Raw genomic sequence first — 18,735 nt, forward strand, 5'->3', positions numbered from 1 at the left:
CAGAGAGATCTGGACAAAGTATATAATTGGCCTGAGTTTAATAACATGCAGTTAAATGTTAGCAAGTTCCAATACATCAGCTTCAAATGTAAGGAGAAGTCCAGTCACAGGAACTACCATGACCACAGCCAAAAGACTATAGATAAAGTAGAGCATGTACAAGATCTCGGAGTAATTTTATCGAGTAACTGTGATTTCAAGGAGCATATCACGGTCTTAATGAATTTGTTTGATCAACTTTCTGGCTGGATACTAAGGACATTTAAAATCCAGGACAAGCACACAATGCTCTGGAAATCCCTTGAAACGTCAAGGCAAGACTCCCAACCATGGAGTTCAACTAGTGTTAATGAAATAAGTTTGGTGTCAAGGTTTGATTCTAACCACTTTAACTACCCAAATAATACCCAGCAAAATTGGAACTGTTTGAATTTTAGGTTCAAACGTTTGAACTTTTTTTTCGATGAACCTATTAATTTTGTTACAAACCACAGCGTATTGTTTTTTATTTTTTATTTTCTATCATGCATTACCATATTTTTAATGTGGCGACTACAGCATGGACAATATTGCAAGTAAATTATAACTACCTTTCATGACCACCAAAGTAGAAATACGAATATTTACAGTTCAAATGTAATCATTAGCATGATCCGTGCATCCAAATGGCTGACAGTCGGCCATGTTGGAAAATGGCCTCCTTCACTTCTACTTATTTCACTTTTGTATAGACGCACATCCTTGTTGCATATATTCTGATATTACATTGTCTAGTTTTGTAACTAAAATATAACGTTCACAAAATTCTAATATGTTTTAGTCTTTAAAACAAAAGAAAAATAGTCTTGATACACGATTCGTTGTTTAGGAAATACTATGATATATTGACCTAATTCTAGCATTTACTAATGGGAAATACTAGTGTTAATATGAATCTTCTTTTAAATATTTGAAGCAGAGAATGGGTTTATTGTGTTACTGTATTGCCATACTAACGGCCTTATACACATTTTAAATTTATTATTGCATTTGAAATTATTCTAGTTCATTGACCTCCCTGGAATCCTTTTGTATTGTTAAACTATATATCGCAATTAAATCACAATACAAAGCTTTACATTACTGTTCATCCATAATAAGGTAAGGTATCAGTGTAATATTTTGAACAAAAATATTGCGTGTATAAATCGGTGTTGTTCGTCAATGCGCGTTCGGGAAGAGAGGGAGATGGTAAACAAACTTCCAATAAAAGAATAATTAAATCAGGAATGGAACTAGAATATTCAAGAAAAATTAAGAGTGGAGGAGAACCAGCAGGTACTGCATGAGGTTTAATAGACGTGGAAGAATCGGCATACGTGTGAAAGAAGGATGTCTTGTTTGTTGTCAGTTACCATAGCTAATTGAAAGGGAGGTTTTCAGATGTGGAAGGCTTTTAAATGTACATAGAATGAAAGTAAGATTGTGCCTGTTTTATTTAAGACTAGTGTGTAAACATAATGTTTGAATCATTAGACTTGTATACGTAAATGTCCGTGGGATTTTAAGAAACTAAGAAAAGGCGGGACAGATAAAAGCAAACTTTGTTTACTAAAGGATAGCTAATCATCGTACAGCCTTTATTGCGTTGACTAACACATCTGCATAATGAAACTAGTGATGAAGAGATCCAGCTTAAAGAATATGTGTTAACTAGAGCTGATAGAATAGGCAGATCCCATGGGGATTTATGTCTTTTCCTACATGAGAATATTATATATGCTCTGAAGTGCTGCAACAATTTTCAATCACTGTCTGTGAAACACTAGTAAAACTAACAAAAAACAACCTTATAGTGGCTGTTGTTTATGTCCCCCCAGACACCAGAGAGGATGAATTCTGCAGCTTACACAAAAGTATAAGCTCCTAAATCAGCCAAATTCACTGCCAGAAATTGTAGTACTAGGTGACTTCACTAATGTAAACAGGATATGTCATAAACACCAGTAATGTGCAGTTAGACTTGTGGCTTGAATTGGCAAATTCCTTATACTGGTCCCAGGTGACAAAAAAGCAACTTGTGGCAATAACATCTTAGACTTGATATGGACCAATAATGAAAATGGTATTGACAAGATCACTGTGACCCCCACATTGACACCTGGCCATAATGGTATGTTTGTAGAAATTAATAGGACACTAGAGAAGAGGAAAAACCACAGGAATAGCAAATACAAAAGTGGGTTTGAGAGTTTTAATTTTCCACAAAGCAGGCTGGAAGGAGCCTAATGAACTCTCACTTATTTAATGGAAAAATCTTGACAATGAAGACCCAGGTTCAAACTTTGCAAATTTCATGAACAGTGTCCAACTTGTGTGTACAATTTGTTACCAGGAAGCAAAACATTAGGCCCCCCCCCAAAAAAAAAAAAAAAAAAAGTTATACCAGAGGGCGTAAGATCCAGATGTGAAAAAGGCGCAAGCTGACTAAGGCTTCCAGAACTCCTTGGTACTGTAGAACCTCTTTATAAAGGTATTCATAGGAATGGAATCCCTATATTAATGGCACATGCACACAGTCTGACATTGTTGTTGTTTTAGCCTTCCTACCAAAAGTTTGAGGTGCAGTTTGTCTGCCCATACTGAAAAGTGCTCTCTTGTGGATTTCTTTTTGGCCCCAAATATCACTTTTCTCAGCCTCAACCATGCCCAAAGAACTGCAGAAATGTACCAGGAAGGTATCAACATTGAAACAGAAGCTGGAAGTGATTGAAAGACTAGAGAAACATGAAAATTGCCACACAATTATGGAACATGACCAGATTTTGTCATCCACCATTTATGATGCCAAAAAACAGAGCCCGCAGATAAAAGAATTTTTTGTGAATAGTGAGACCAACAAGGGCATCAATAAGAGGCAGAAGTTGCGTGCACTGAAGTTGGAGGAGTTGGACTGAGTTCTTTATGAATGGTTTAAGTAGAAGCATTCAAAAGGAGCATGTACTTCTGGGCCCACTTGTGATTGAAAAGGCCGAAGAAATGTATAACAAATTGGAGATAACTGAGCCATGAGTATTCTCTTCTGGTTGGCTTCATAGATCAAGCTGAGGCATGGAATTTGTGGATTAGATGTGAGTGGTGAGCAGAAATTCGCCATTGTTGATTCTGCTGTGGCTAAGAATCTGCTAAAAAAAATTATAAAAGATATGATTGAGTGAAGTGGCAAGATTAATGTGGAGGCCGATGAAGTTGAGGAGTGGACTGAAGTCGACTATGATGTTCCTGTCACACATTAGATACTGATGATCTAATTGCTGTAGTCAGAGAACAAGGTCAGGAAAATGATGAAGAGGAGAGTGAGGAGGAAGAAGTTGATCCCCCAGTGTCATGAAATGAGTTTGGCAGCATTTGACACTGCAATAAAATTTACAGAATGCCAGCAGTATCTCACAGCCCAGGATGTTATGTATCTCAACAAGCTCAAGAATCAGATTATGGATGCCTGAAGAAAGTCATCAAAGCAGTCAGACATCCACATCATGTTCTCAAGGGGTGCAAAGAGGGTCTTTACTTCTAACCAGCCCCAGCACTCTACCTCTGGTGTGGCAGTATTACTGGATGAGGATACTGATGACCCTCCAGTACCACCAGTAAGCCACTAGTAAGACCTCAGTGAAGTTAACTTAGTTTGTAAGCACATAAAACAAGAAAAAGATACAAAACAAAAAACAAATAGAAAAAAAGAAGTGAATATTCATGCCTTGATTTATTGATTAACATTTTACTGTACCATAATTGGATGTGGAGATGGACAGAAGAGGAATAAATAAAATAACCTGGATGGAAGCAGCACAGGACCGAAGGGTATGGAGAGGATTACTGTTGGCTGACCAGAATCTACACGAGGTTCAAGATCCAACGGAGTGAGTGAGTAATCATTAACTATACCGGATACTGTACCCAAAACTGCCCAGACTGTACCTGGATATAGATGTAGCCCATACTGTACAGTGTACAGTATAGGTGTACACTGCCACACCTACAACCTACTGTACTGTACTTCACCTACAACCATACTTTGTGAATATTATATTACTGAACAAATGGTTTAGTAATGCCTTCTAATGTATATTCTTTAATTTGTTACTTATTTTCTACATTTATCATGTATTTCATATTTAATGCTTGTAAATGTATGTAGCATGAATTCTCAACATCACTAAGAGCAGTCGAGTTTTTACCAGAGTAGTAGAGGCTGTGTTAGAATCAGAAATGGAGAGAGTGAGTGGTTTGAGGTAAAGGTGGGACTACGCCAGGGATGTTTTACATTGCCTTGGCTGTTCACTTTATACATGGATGGGGTGGTGCAAGAGGTAATTGCAAGGGTAATGGGTTGGGGATTGGAGATTGTTAAAGAAAATGGAGAAAAGTGGGAGATAAGCCAGTTGTTTGCTGATGACACTGCATTTGTGGCAAGATCAGAGAAGTGATTAAAGAAGCTAGTGACAAAGTTTGGGAAGGTGTGCAAAAGAAGAAAGTTGAATATAAATATGGGTAAAATAAGGTGATGAGATCTACAATGGGAGAATGTGGCAGCAAACTGTAAGTGAGTATTAAGGGAGAGAGACTGGAAGAAGTGGATAGTTTTAGATACTTAGGGGGATTAAAAAGTGTAATGAAAAATAGACATTCAGGAATAGATGCTGAGAAGAGATTGTATGAAGGAGTGACTATGCTGACAGCACCGTATGGGGTAGAAACATGGAAAAGAGAGGAATTTGAATGTGTTTGAGATGAGGTGCCTGAGAAGTATGGTAGGGGTTACTAGACAAGATAGAGTGAGAAACAAGGAGGTGAGGAGAAGAACGGGGGTGGAAAGGGAGTTGGGAGATAAAGTTTGGACACATGGATAGAATGTGTGAAGAAAGATTAGTAAAAGAGGTGTGGAAGTCAGAGGTGGAAGGGGTGAACATGAGGGGCAGCTAAGGATGAGATGGATGGGGTAAAAGGGGCATTGGGAAAGAGGGGAATGTCTGTTGAGGAAGAACAGGAGAAGACAGAAGATAAGGGTGAATGGAGAATGGTTGTGTATGGATGATGCTGTGATGCATGGAAAGGAGGGGGTGTGGTGTGAGGGAGTATGTATGAATAATAATTGATGCAGCCCAAAGGGATTTCTTTCTGTCTCTGCATGAGGGGACTGAGGAGGGGTTGCTGATTAAATAAAGCAGCCTTGCTGTGGATGTGCTGTGTCTTGCAACACTGCTTCTGACCCAGGGCAGTGGGCGAGATGCAGGAATGACCTGTCATCCTGGAGGAGCCAAGATAAGAGGGAGGGAGGGAGGGGGGTGAATTGGAGTGAAGTATGTGGGGATGGAATGGGTGGGAGGGGATTTTATGCCTTTGTGTTTTGGCTACCTCCCTTGTAAGGGGAAGAAGCCTTTGGTATATGTATGGTATGTATTTATGTGAAATTATAGGTGTTCCCCTTACACCTCACTCGATTGCCTTGTTCCTTAGCATCTTTCCTTTATTTTTTCAGACCTCCCATGCCTGATCATAAAAATGATAGGTGCACAGTTCTTTGCAAGAACCATCAACTTTGTTCATTCGTGTCATAATTAACACAAGTACACTCAACAGAATATTGGGGAAAAACAGCAGCATATTACTTAAATGTATATATAACAATCTGTCACCTGTATCACACAGTACATCCACATGGCAATGCACTTGTACTCTGATCACAAAAGCTCTTCAAGGCTGACCACCAAACTCCATCAAACCTTCCCCAAAAATTAGCCCCACAATTCCTTCCAAAATAAGCAATACCCACACTAGATTGTTTTTATTCAAGTCACCATCCAGCACTAAGCACTACTACAGAATAGGCCTGGCTACAGTAATAAACTACCCCAAATGCAACTTTCACATAGAAGACACTGAACACCCTCTCTTGCACTGTCCCACACAAGCTATATCCAGATATAAATACAACATTTCTTCTTTGAGTAAATTAAGGACCAATTTAGTGGATGTTGCTAGAGAGACTTGGGGCCAATAGATTGATAGATTGATTTTCCCTGCTCAAACACATCACTGTACAAAGTAAAATATTTGCAGATTGGTTTTTTGGGTGTGATGGAAAGAAAACATATACATCCATGATTTAATAATTCAAAATTTATGTTGTCAAAGGTGGAACTAGGGTGATTGCTTTGGAATAGAAGTTTTTGATTGTGTTTATTCTTTTCCAGAGGTTACTGGTGTCTCCAGATCAGGAAGAGTTCGAAAAAAGTCATCTAAGCTTGCAGATTTTGAATCCCCAGATGAAATTGATACTAGATTCAAACGTAAAACTGATAGGCTTCAAAAGACTATTAAAATTGTTAAGGTAAGTAGTAGTTTGAACTGATATATATATATATATATATATATATATATATATATATATATATATATATATATATATATATATATATATATATATATATATATTTTTTTTCTTTTCTAAGTAAATGTTGCCCTGTATGTGGTATTGACTGCATAATAGGGTGGTTCTTAAAAGCCAGAAGGGAAAAGTTAAGATTGTGATACTTATGTATTCATAAAGCTTCATTATGGATATATTTTCACAGTATTTTGACAACATTTGAAGGTTGCATGCATATATATGTGTGTATATATATATATATATATATATATATTTGTGTGTGTATGTGACCTGTATGTCTTATTTTATAATCCATTGTCTAATGCTGTCTATTTGTTAATTTGAATACACCCATGTATGTGCTGTGTTTAAGAATATATGTATGTTTTATTTCCGTCTTTATCTTGACATCTTGGATGGAATGTTTATGATATTAATGTATCTATTTCAGGATATTGGATCTTTTGATGAATCAGACCCAGAAGTGGAAGATGACTTAGTAATGGATATAAAGGATGGTAAGGATTATTTGTATGATGGTTCTGATGGTTATTTTTACATATACTACTTTGTGTAAGCATTATGTCTATCTCTAAGTGTGTGTGTGTATATAAATGTACATGCACATACACAGGATGCTTGCTGGCCAAGTGTCACTACTTGCAATGAAGGTCGAGGTAATGGCAATTTTAACCCTGCCACTGGCGAGTTGAACCAATAGCATGGTTTATTTAATTCCGGAGTACAATGTCCGCTGTAAGTGGCACTGTCCTATTCTCCATACTGTATGTAGTGGAGGATAGGATGTTAAATATACATGCATACATGTTTATATATGCAAAGTCATGCACTCCACATCCATCCAAAGCACATTTGTTGTCCTCCCATTTTAGCACCTCTTGGATGAAGGGTTATCCCTGGCTCTTGCCACATTGTTTGAGTCCAAGGCAGTGCAGAAAAGCACAGAGCTTCCATAGCAGGGTCCAATGGCCAGAGCTGGTTTATCTCCATTAGATTTGTGACCATTCACCCTTCCACCCTTCCACCCTCTGTAGAAGATTATGAAGTAGACAAGAACATCACTTTGGGCTGCATCATTTCCTTAAGAGGTTTACAGCCGCTCTGCAATCATTTTGATATTTTGCTCTTTCTCTACCTCGCTGATTTTCAATGTCAGGTCTTTGATATGTGAGCTGAAGGTCATGTGACTGTCAAATTGGGGATCAGGATTTTGGATTATTTTCCAATGGGTTGGTCATTAAATTTTATCTATTGAATGTTATAGAGGATACTATATAAAAGAATTACTTGTTTACTATAATCTGAAGTTGTCACCATGTAGAGGGTACTATCTGAAAGAAGTTGGACAGAAGATAGAAACTGGACAGACTTTTGACTTCCGTCTAACTCAAAAGAGTCCAACCCCAATGTTTTGTATGATTTAATTGAAAGAAATTAAGGTTTTGAATTTTCAGATTTTTAAAGTGTCAGAGATTAAAAACTACCATAACATTGTTTGGGCCATACTGTGGTTGATTGTTTTGTTTCAGTTGCAGAAATTTTTTTCTTGGAAGTTTGCTGTGTAATAACAAAACTTCATTATTTTTGTACTTGAAATTGCAGAGGCCCTTGAAGTTGAAGACTGGAGTGTTGGTGAAGAAGGCGATGAGGACATGGGGGAGGAGGGAGATATTGATGGAGAAGATGCTAATGATCCTTTACAAGTAGATGAGGATTCAAATGATACACAGCACAGAGAAACTTCAAACTATAGCCAGGTGGAGTAAAAAATATATAAAAAATGTTTATTTACATATGAATATTGTATGTTGATAAGAATTTTATCAACTAAAATACTTCAGCGGCAAGTTACATTTATGTAGCAACAGCTGTCTTGTCACATTTATATCAGTCATTCTATATATCTACTGATTCTTTACATTAGACCTGCTTAATGGTATTTTATTTCTTTCAGGCTAAATCTTTATATTTATCGGAAAAACAAGGCAAGAAGAGTGTGGTTATCAAAGACGGACAGGTTGTGCAGAGGAAGAAGGCACAACGTAAAGATAAAGGAGTAAGTGTTACATCTTAGTATATTGATTGATGAAGTAAATATATGATAAATCAACATTTAATAGTCAGAAACTGTTCTGACTTAACAAAGGTTTTACTTTATGGAATCTGTGGAGGGAGGGGTGGTAAATAGGAGTGGAGCATGTGGGGATGAAATGGGTGGGAGTGGATTATGCCCCTGGCTACCTTCCTTGAAAAGGTAAAAAAGCCGTTGGTATATGTATGTGATTGTTATGAAAATATAAATCGTTTTGGTAGCACATTAAACTCTTAGTTCATCAGCTTGCCTGTGATGAAAGTTTATGGTATTCTGTATACTTCTTTTCCAGAAATCTAGGTTCACAGCATACATGTTATGGGCTAGAGAAGTGCGACCAGGCATAATTGAATCCAATCCAAGCATGGGTAAGTCATTGTAATAGATTTTTATGCCAACTTCTTTCTATCTGTAGGCTTTTTCCTCCTTATAAGGGAGGTAGCTAACTTAATTTTCGTATGTGTGTCAGGATTTTTGAGGGGGTAGCTTGGCTGGAAGACAAACACTGGTGGGGAAAACAGTATTTATTTAAGAGTTGAAAGTTGGACACCAATAGGATAGTATGGCAAGGGAGGTGACAACTATACTTTTCAAGTAGTGTTCCAAGGTGATCTGTTATCAGGGGAGGCCAGAGGAAAGGCAACAGAGACAACAAGCAAAGCTCACAGCGTGATGCCTGGAGGTGATCAGCATCTTTGGCGATTTTGTCCAGCTTATATACTGGGTCAGGTCATAACCCACACTTTTAATGGGATGCAAGGGAAAAGTGTCGATGCCTGGGAAGTCAGATGCAATATGTTCTCAGGCTGCTGATCTAGCCAGAACGGAATGTATGGAGTTAAGTACTGAATGTGCATTCCTCAAAGAACTACTGTCCATCACGATGCAGCAGGCCGAGGTGTAGGTGTTCTCTTGGGATGTTGTGGAAGCTGACAATGTCCATTCTTTGGCTGGTGACCTAGTGAGAATAGAATGTAGATGAAAATGGGTACTGCACATGCATTTCCCAAAAGAACCGCTTGTGTGAGCCGTGTGGCTGGGTGGTCCAAGTGATTCTCCTGGGACATCATGTAGGTCAAGAGGTTGTGAGAAGATGCAAGGACAGCTTCTCAGTGCACCCCCATGGAAATCAAGGCTGGAGGTGAAACTGTCAAGGTAGGTGTACTTGTCCGGACATGGTGGGGTCAGAACTTGAAGGCGGGGATGGAGCTGGCCAGTAGACTGCAGGGGCAGTAGCAGGCGGTGGAACATTTGTCATAAGGTAGCAAGCCTCAGGGTGTGGCTGCTCCTGTGAGACTGAAGTTGTCCTCTACTTCTTGGATGATTGAATGATGTTGAGGAAGTTGTTGCATCTCGGAAGGCTACTCAAAGGAACTCATGCTTGGAATGTATCCTGGGATCATGTTATGTGGTGGCTTCAGTAGCATGGCTGTAACATCTTCCTGAAAAGATAAACATTTGAGATTGGTTGTGGTTAGCAGGTGAGGCATTAGGTCACCCAGGGTGTTGTGGACCTTAACAGTCAAGGTTGCAAGTCATTAGCTTTGTCAGAGTCAAGGTATGGAACCTTGTGATCTCTATTGAGTGTGTGGGTGGTCAAGGTGGGGATGCTCACAGCTCTAGTTTGCTAAATGATCTAGTGGCAGTAGTGGTAGGCCACAAAATATTACCTGTGGTAGGTGATTGTAACCAGGCAGGCTGCAGCGGCAGTCGGCGACAGTTGTTGTTATTGTTGTCATTCCCTAGACTGTCTGTCCGAGCAGTCCCGTCTCCCCAAGGAATGCCACAGCTGAAACTGGGTTTTCCCACAAATCCTTTATAGAGTGTATGTTGTGTTGTTTGCGTGCATGATTGTGTATAATGCAGTCTTCCATTATGTGTTGTATGGTATGGGGTGAAGTGTTACATCCTGGGCAGCTGTTCACAATGCAGTCATCCAGCCTCTTCTGGTAGCTTAGAAGTGCTGGGTGGTGGCTGCACCGCAGTCTGGCCAGGTGGACTCTGTCCTTTCATGGGAGAGAGGATTCAGAAGGGTGGATATCAGGGGGTCTGGCATGCAGCAGTGTGTTGTCTTTCAGTGTGTTAATGGAGCGGTGAGTGATATGATTATGAATATGTTTCCAGAGGCTGGTATTTGGTGGTTGTGGAGGAAGAGAAGAGAGTATCTGTGTGTGATACAGGTCTTTGGGTGTTGTTTTAATGTTTCTTGGTGTGTGTGGGTGTTCTGCTATGTAGTGTAGCAGGTGTGATGTGTTTGTGGTGGCTGCGGCAAGTGTTTGTGTGCCTCTCATGTCGAGGTGGTCCTTGACTTTGAGGACTTTTGTTTCATGGTGTAAATGGTCTGTAGGTGTTGTATTTGTGCAGCCTGTAATTGTTTTTAGGGCTTTGGGGCGACAGTTGATCTGGCAGGCAAGTGGCAACAGTTGATATGCCAGGAAAGTGGCAGCAGTTGAATCAGCAGTAAATCTGGTAGTAGCAGGTGAGTGGCAGCAGGCAAGCTGAAAGGTTGTTGGTAGCAGTTGATCTGGGAGGCAAGTGACAGCAGTTGGCAGAACTGGCGATTAGGGCCCCAAATGTTGGGCAGCCAAATATCAGGATTTTCAAGAGGGTAGCCAGGCTGGAAGGCAAATAGTGCTGGAAAAAACAGAACAGATGTAGAGTTGAAAGTTGGGTGCCAATAGGATAATATGGCTCATGCAAGTTGCAAGAGAAAGGAGGGGGGGGAGTGGTGAGGGAGGTGATGGCTATGCTTTTCAAGTCATGTTTCAAGCTGGTCTGCTAGTGGGGAAGGAGATGGTGACAGAGGCGTCAAGCTAGGCTCGCAGTGTGATGATACGAGGCGATCTGTATCTTTGGCAATTCCGTCCTGCTTATATACTGGGTCAGACCATGACCCATGCTAGGGTGCTAGGGAAAAGTGTCGATGCCTAGGAAGCCAGTGCAATACATTCTCAGACCTTTGATCTAGCCAGAATGGAATGTATGGAGCTAGGTACTGCATGTGCATTCCTCAAAGAACAGCTGCCCATTCCAATGCAGCCGGCTGAGGTGTAGGTGTTGTCTTGGGACATTGTGGGAGCTGACCTAGTGAGAATGGAATGTAGATGGAGCCGGGTACTGCATGTGCATTTCTGCAAATAAATACTGGTGAGACCCATGCAACTGGGTGGTACAAGTGAGTCTCTTGGAACATCATGTAGATTGAAGGGTTGTGAGAAGTTGAGGACAAGTCAATAATGTGTAAATATGAACATATAAAATCCTATGAGAAGGATATAAGAGAGTCATCTCCCTACCACCCTTTTTCAAATACCATCAACATCCTCACTTTCATTTGGAGGTGCAGCCCCAAGGGGTTAGCTCTTGGTCCCTAGACAAGGTCCAAGTTTTTTTTATCAACTCCTCTTTTTATTAACTTTATATTTCCTGTCATTATCAACTTAATATTTCCATCCCCTTTAAACTGAAGAAAAGCTGACATATGATAACTACTCCCCTTCACTACTTCCAGCTTGTGACATAACAGTCCTACACTAATACAATGCAGACAGTCCAATGATTCCTCCCAGAGAAATCTGGAGGAGGGCACAAGGACCATTGCTGGCCAGTGTGGGGGTTCCAGTCCAAGAAACTTGATGCAACAGTTGATTGATTGTGTTCTCACTTGCCCTGAATAGTCTACATTGCTCCATTCTATAGTATTTCAGTGATATTTATTTAACTCTCTTGCTTGGAAGGATTTCTCTCCATCTTCTCTTTTTCTGCATTAGGGGACAGAAAGGTGGGGTCACCGATTAAATGAAACTACCTTGCTGTGGTTGTGCTGTGTCTTACTACATTGCTTCTGACCCAGGGCAGTGGGCAAGATGCCTGGATGACCCATCATCCAGGAGGAGCCAAGAAAAGAGGGAGGGAGTGGTTGTAAATGGGAGTGTAGTATGTGGGGATGAAATGGGTGGGAGTGGATTTATGCCTTGGACTTTGGCTACATCCCTTGTAAGGGGGAAAAGCCCTTGGTATATGTATGTATGTATGTATTTATTTAACTGAGAGGCAGTGGTTATAGCATCCCTCATTTCAGTTATAATAGTTTTACTTGATGCAAGCCATATTTGATGTTTGTTCATTAAAGGAAAAGATTTAACTATTCATGTCAAAGACTACAGTTGCTGTACAAATTCATCTACATCTGACAGTCTACTAGTAAGTTATTGTTTTATGATCCAAGATTTTATTCAATCTTACAGATTTCTCGGCTGTAAATAAACGCCTTGGGGAACTGTGGGCACTTGTTCCAACATCTCAGAAATATGTAAGATTTGTTTTTCTTGACATATTTAGTAATAGTTTTATTGTACAAAATAATGTGTATGGCATACTGCACAACTGAATGAATTTAGGTTAGATCATAGGATTTAGAATCGATAAATGAGAAAAATAATGGATCTACCACAGAATTGGAAACGTCGTGCCAAAAGGTTGGCTGCCAAGGGAAATCAGAAGGGAATGATCAGCACAGGAAAAGCAGCAAAACAGAGTAATGCATCAGCCAAAAGTAATCTAATCAACAAAGGTGGTGTTAAGCCACAGCAGCTTGTGAGAGCCTCCAAAACAGACGAGCAACCAGCTGTGACACCACCTGTGGTGCAGAAGGTTCTTGTTCAGACACCAAGGTTAGTTGGTTGGTGTTTTTGCTCACTTGCATGCTTACTTGGCTAGACAATTTTTTTTATTTTTTATTTTTTTATTAAATTTATTAAGCTGAATTGATTGGTGATATTGCACTTATTTTTTCACATGAAGATTTACTGTATATATGGAGAAGCTTGGCTTTACAGTAGACTTGACCAGTGCCCTGCACAGGACTCCCTTGTTATTTAGGATGATTTCAATGCAGTTACAAGCACAGAGCTAACTGTAAAGCATACATCAGTTCTCATTGCTCTTGAACCAGGAATGCTAACAGGTCTCTCAAATTTTGCAAAGTCCAGAAGGTTAGGGATTGTTGGTCCTGGTTCCAGAGACAAGAACCACAATTACAGACTTGGAATAGCAGTCCTTGAAGTGTAGAAAAGAAAAGTAGAGCATAAGGTAAAGAAGGCAAAGAGGAGAGCAGATGTGAATTGGAGTTAGAGTATGACAGAAAATTTTTAAAGTAAAAAAAAAAAAATTGGAAGGAAATTGAGAGGAATATGAGGCAAATCAAGTAGAGAAGAAAATGTAAAAGGTACAGATGGAGAGATAATGGAAGAGATGGCAGTAAGAGGAAGATGGGCAGAGTATTTTAGGGAGTTGCTAGATATAAAGGAGGATAGGGAGGGAAAGGTAGTTGCAGTGGGAAGCACTAAGGCAATGACAGTGATGAATGAGGAAAATGAAGGAGAACTAAGGAAAGATAAGGACAAAGTCCTTATGAAAATGATGAGAACAGGTAAGGCACCTGGACTGGATGGGTGTCATGCAGTGTCTAAAAAAGGGAGGTACAGTGATGGTGGACTGGCTGGTGAGTTTGTTTAATTCTTAAAGAGGGTAGAGTGCCAGAGGATTGGAGGAGTGCTTTATAGTACCACTTTACAAGGGAAAAGGGAACAAATGTGAGTGTAGTAGGAGCAGTTTGTTGGGAAGGCTTATGGAAGGGTTTTGATTGAGAGGATTAGGATAGGAACAGAGGGAGATCGGTGAGGAACACTGGGTTTAGGACAGGTAGTTGTGTGAATCAGATTTTTGTGGTAAATCAGATATGTGAGAAAGTTTTAGGGAAAAGTAAGGATGTTTTTTTGGCCTCTGAATTTGGAAAAGGCTTATGACAGGCTAGACAGAAAGGCATTGTGGGAGGTATTACAGATATATGGGATAGGAGGAAAGCTGTTAAGAGCATTCAAGAGTTTTTACAAGAGTACTAGAGTCTGTGTTAGAATTAGAAATGGAGAGAACGAGTGGTTTGAGGTAAAGGTGGAACTTCATCATGGATGTGTTATGTTGCCTTGGCTGTTCAATTTATACATGGATGAGCTGGTGCAAGAGGTAAACGCAAGGGTTATGGGTCGGGGAATGGAGATGGTTGAGAAAAATGGGATGTAAGCCAGTTGTTGTTTGCTGACAACACTGCATTTTTAGCAGGATCAGAGAAGGTATTCAGGAAGCTAGTGACAAAGTTTGGGAAGGTGTGCAAAAGAAGGAAGTTGAAGATAAATATGGGTAAAAGTAAGGTGATGAGATGTACAAGGGGAGAATGTGGAAGTAAATATTAAGGGAGAAAGTTGATAGCTTTAGATAGTTGGGTGTGAATGTGGCAGGAAAGGGAGAAGTGGAAGTGGAGGTAGAATGTAGATTGAGAGAAGCAAGTAAATTCCTTGGTGGATTAAAAAGTGTAATGAGAAATGGACATTTAGGAATGGATGCTAAGAGGAGATTATATGAAGGAGTGATTGTGCCAACAGCACTGTATGGGGCAGAAACGTGGAATATAAGAGATGAAGAGTTTAAATATGTTTGAAATGAAATGCCTGAGAAGTATGGTAGGGTTATTAGGTTGGATAGAGTGAGAAATGAGGAGGAGAGGTGGGATGGAATGGGAGTTGGGAGATAGGGTTGATGAAAGAGTATTGGGATGGTTTGGACACATAGAAAGAATGAGTGAAGAAAAATTAGTTGAAGTGGTGTATGTATCTTAAACTTCCTTTTTTCTCACACCTTCCCAAACTCTATCACTAACTTCCTTAGTCCTTCCTTTGATCCTGCCTTGAGTGATATAAACAAACTTGTTTTTCTATTGCACACTTTTGTTTTGAAAACAGCCGAGCACAGTCTTATTTTTCTTGCCAAACCTCTTCCCAAAGTAGGAACAAAAAATTTTATGGTATAAGAAATACCTGTGATTGCTCTCTTCTGCTCTTTCAAAGGTAATATTAGTTTTTAATTTTGGAGTTTTGTGTATGTACATCTGTGTGTACATATATTATGACATAAACTGATTTTAGGTATAGGACAGAACCAGCTTGAGTAAACTGCTACAGTAAGAAATGAGTGTATTGGATAGCATGCTGAAACCCAAAGTATAAGTGTAGCAGTGGAGGGGATCAACAAAGGAGAATGTACAGAGACGAGCACTGCCAGTGTCAAAACCACAAAACAACAGAAGTCAAAACCATCATAAATTGAGATACTTCTCTGTAATGATAATTGGTGGCACAAGTTTCACTCGTTGGAAACTCAAAAGCCCCATAGTGGCCCTTGGACCCTCCCATAGATATTTCTCTGGGAAGGAAAATTTAACTTGTTTGTGTTGTATTAGTGTGGGATTGTTTCTGTGTCTTTGGGTTACAGTAATAGTAGGAGGTGAGTAGTTGCCAATTATCAGCTCTCCTTGTGAAAAAAGTAATGGAAGTACATAGTTGGTAGAAATCCTTGGCCCCAGTCCAGAGACTATGTGTTATACCCTCAAGGCTACACCTCCAGATGGAGGTAAGGGAGTCATTTTAAAAAAAGAAGCAGCGAGGAGATGAATCTTGTAGATGTAGATGAGTCTTGTAGGACCACCACATACTGTACCTGTCATTGGTTCCTAGTTGGATGTTCTTGAGACAAATATCTTTGTTTAGTACCCAAGTGTAGAATATTAAGTGGTTATTATTTCTAAGTTTTAACCTCTCCATACGATGACACCTACGTAGGTGTCATGAGGAGCGAGTGGGTATAGAAGGATACTGGTGTCGTCTTGATCATATTTTGTAGTTGTAGCCGAGTGACCCCCGAATTCTGTGAACAGACTTGAACACGTTTTCTGTGTTTATTAGTACTCGATGAAAGAGAATGAGTAATACAGCAGTGACTATATTTTATAATAGGAATATTGTGATGCATCAATCATCATACCTCAGGCATCTGATTCTGCGCACGAGAATATGACTCGTATTGAAGAGGTTAATGCATATTACTGTGTGGTTATATTACATCTGCCATATCTTACTAATTTTATGTAAGAATATCTTTCAGCCTTTATAAGAAATTTGAAATTGGGTGACATTGTTGAATAATGCTGACTGATCATTGTCACTGTGGCTCATTTGAATTATATATCTATCTATATACCTAAGGCTTTTCCTCCCTTACAAGGGAGGTAGCCAAATCAAAAGGCAAGTACCCACTCCCAGCCATTCCACTCTTATCCATTACCCTTTCTTCCCTCTCATCTTAGCTCCTCATGGATGATGGGTCATCCCTGTATTCTGCCCACTGCCCTGGGTCAGAAGAAATGCAGCAAGACACAGTACATCCACAGCAATGCTGCCTCATTTAATCAGCAACCCCCTCTCCGTCCACTTGAGCAGAAAAAAGAAATGGGAAGAAATCCTTTCGGGTTGCATCAAATTATCATTCATACATAACCACTCCCCACTCCCTCCTTTTCTTGCATCACGGTATCATCTATACGCAGCTATTCTCCACTCACCCTTATCTCCTGCTTTCTCCCTTCCTTGCCCAACAGACACTCCCCTCTTGCTCAATGCCCCTTTCACCCCATCCACCCTTCTCATCCTCAGTCATACCCTCAAGTTCGCTCCCCCCACCTCTGCCCTCCACATTTCTTTTACAAATCGTTATTCACTCATTCTTTCCGTGTGTCCAAACCATCTCAATAATCTTTCATCAGCCCTATGTACTACTCCTTCTCCACCTCAGCTCTCCTCCTTACCTCCTCCTTTCTTACTCAATCCAGCCTTGTAACCCCTACCATACTTCTCAGACATTTAATCTCAAACTCATTTAAACTTTTCCTCTCTGCCTCTCTTAAATTCATGGTTCTTCTCAATACAATGCTGCCCCCAGTCTGGCAGATAAACCATATGAGGAAAGACTAAAAATACAAGGTCTACCAACTTTGAAAGATCAAAGAGCAAGAGTTGACATGATTACAGTGTTCAGGTCACTAAAGGGGATAGATTGCATTGATAGAAGAGATGTGATTAAGGATGGGAGGACTTTAAGAGGTCATGGATGTAAATTAAGAAAGACCACATGTCAAAAGGATGTGAAGAAATAAAGTTTTCTATGTAGATGTACGTGTGGAATAGCTTGGTGATATAACCCAAGCTCAACAGTACATGAGTTTGGATGTGAATATGATACTTGGAAATCAAAGATATAGACTAAGTTGGAACTGTACATGAATTTGAATCTAGGTGTGTTAGAAAGTTAGAGAATAGGAGATGGGACCCAATGAGTCTTGCTCCTTTCCTGTATATTGCAATTAGGTAAATATCCATTCCACTCCCATCCACCACCATTGTTTCCTTCTCATCTTAACTCTTGGTGGATGGAGAATCATCCCTGTCTCCTGCCTACTGCCCTGGTCAGAAGCAATGCAGCAAGACACAGTGCATCCACAGCAAGGCCCTCTCTCCGCCCCCTCATGTGGAAAATAGAGATGGTGAGAAATCCCTTCAGGCTGTATCATTCATACTCACCACTATCCCATGCCTTCTCTCTTCATTGTTCAACAGATAGTCCTCACTTGCTCAAAGCCTTTTACTCCATCCATCTCATTCTCAATTGTCCCTTCAACTTCACTTCATCCACTGCCTTCCACAGCTTTTCTACTAATCTTTCTTCACTCGTTCTTTCCATGTGTCCAAATCATCCCAATACTATTTCATCAACCCTATCTGCCATCTTCTCTTCCACCCCAGATCTCCTCACCTCCTATCTTACTCTATCCAACCTTGTTAACCACTTCCATACGGTGACGCCTACGTAAGCATTATGAGGAGCAAGTGGGTACGCGATGATGCCAATGTCGGCGTCTTGATTATATTTATTGTAGTCGTACCTACGTAACCTCTTTTCTCTCTAAACTGGCTTCAGCATATTTTCTATGGTTATCAAAATTCACGGGTGAAAGAGAACGAACGATTGAGCACTGACTTTATTTTTTATAATGCGATTATTATGACGCAACATTGCACGTCGGGCAGCTAATGCTGCCAGACGTGCGATGTGCCCCGGAGTGAAGAGGTTAACCCCTACCATACTTCTCAGATATTTCATCTCAAACACATTTAAACTTCTTTCTGCCTTTCTCAGACTCTTCACCCCATATAGTGTTGTTGGCACAATCACCCCTATGTATAAAAGAGGTGTGGAAGGCAGAAGTAGGAGGAGTGAACATGAGGGGACGACCAAGGATGAGATGGATGGATGGGGTAAAAGG

General features: G+C 40.1%; 1 protein-coding gene across 4 annotated transcripts in view; it reads left to right on the forward strand.

The window, feature by feature from the left end:
• Positions 1 to 1,166: 1,166 nt before the first annotated feature.
• LOC143023059 (uncharacterized) overlaps positions 1,167 to 18,735 on the forward strand; it is a 34,111-nt gene continuing 16,542 nt past the window's right edge. For 3 of the 4 annotated variants that reach the window (XM_076181532.1, XM_076181531.1, XM_076181533.1), the window contains exons 1-8: positions 1,167 to 1,317; positions 6,237 to 6,373; positions 6,864 to 6,930; positions 8,036 to 8,190; positions 8,388 to 8,489; positions 8,818 to 8,893; positions 12,773 to 12,837; positions 12,981 to 13,198. In XM_076181532.1, the coding sequence (XP_076037647.1) occupies positions 1,269 to 1,317; positions 6,237 to 6,373; positions 6,864 to 6,930; positions 8,036 to 8,190; positions 8,388 to 8,489; positions 8,818 to 8,893; positions 12,773 to 12,837; positions 12,981 to 13,198 (869 nt within the window). In that variant the 5' untranslated portion in view covers positions 1,167 to 1,268. Of the gene's footprint in view, positions 1,318 to 3,786; positions 3,907 to 6,236; positions 6,374 to 6,863; positions 6,931 to 8,035; positions 8,191 to 8,387; positions 8,490 to 8,817; positions 8,894 to 12,772; positions 12,838 to 12,980; positions 13,199 to 18,735 lie in introns of those variants that run through there. The other variant, XM_076181534.1, reaches the window with a different exon arrangement.

This window comes from Oratosquilla oratoria, unplaced genomic scaffold, assembly GCF_046742065.1.
Source record: "Oratosquilla oratoria isolate Oo_2021 unplaced genomic scaffold, ASM4674206v1 SCAFFOLD295, whole genome shotgun sequence".
Taxonomy (NCBI): domain Eukaryota; kingdom Metazoa; phylum Arthropoda; class Malacostraca; order Stomatopoda; family Squillidae; genus Oratosquilla; species Oratosquilla oratoria.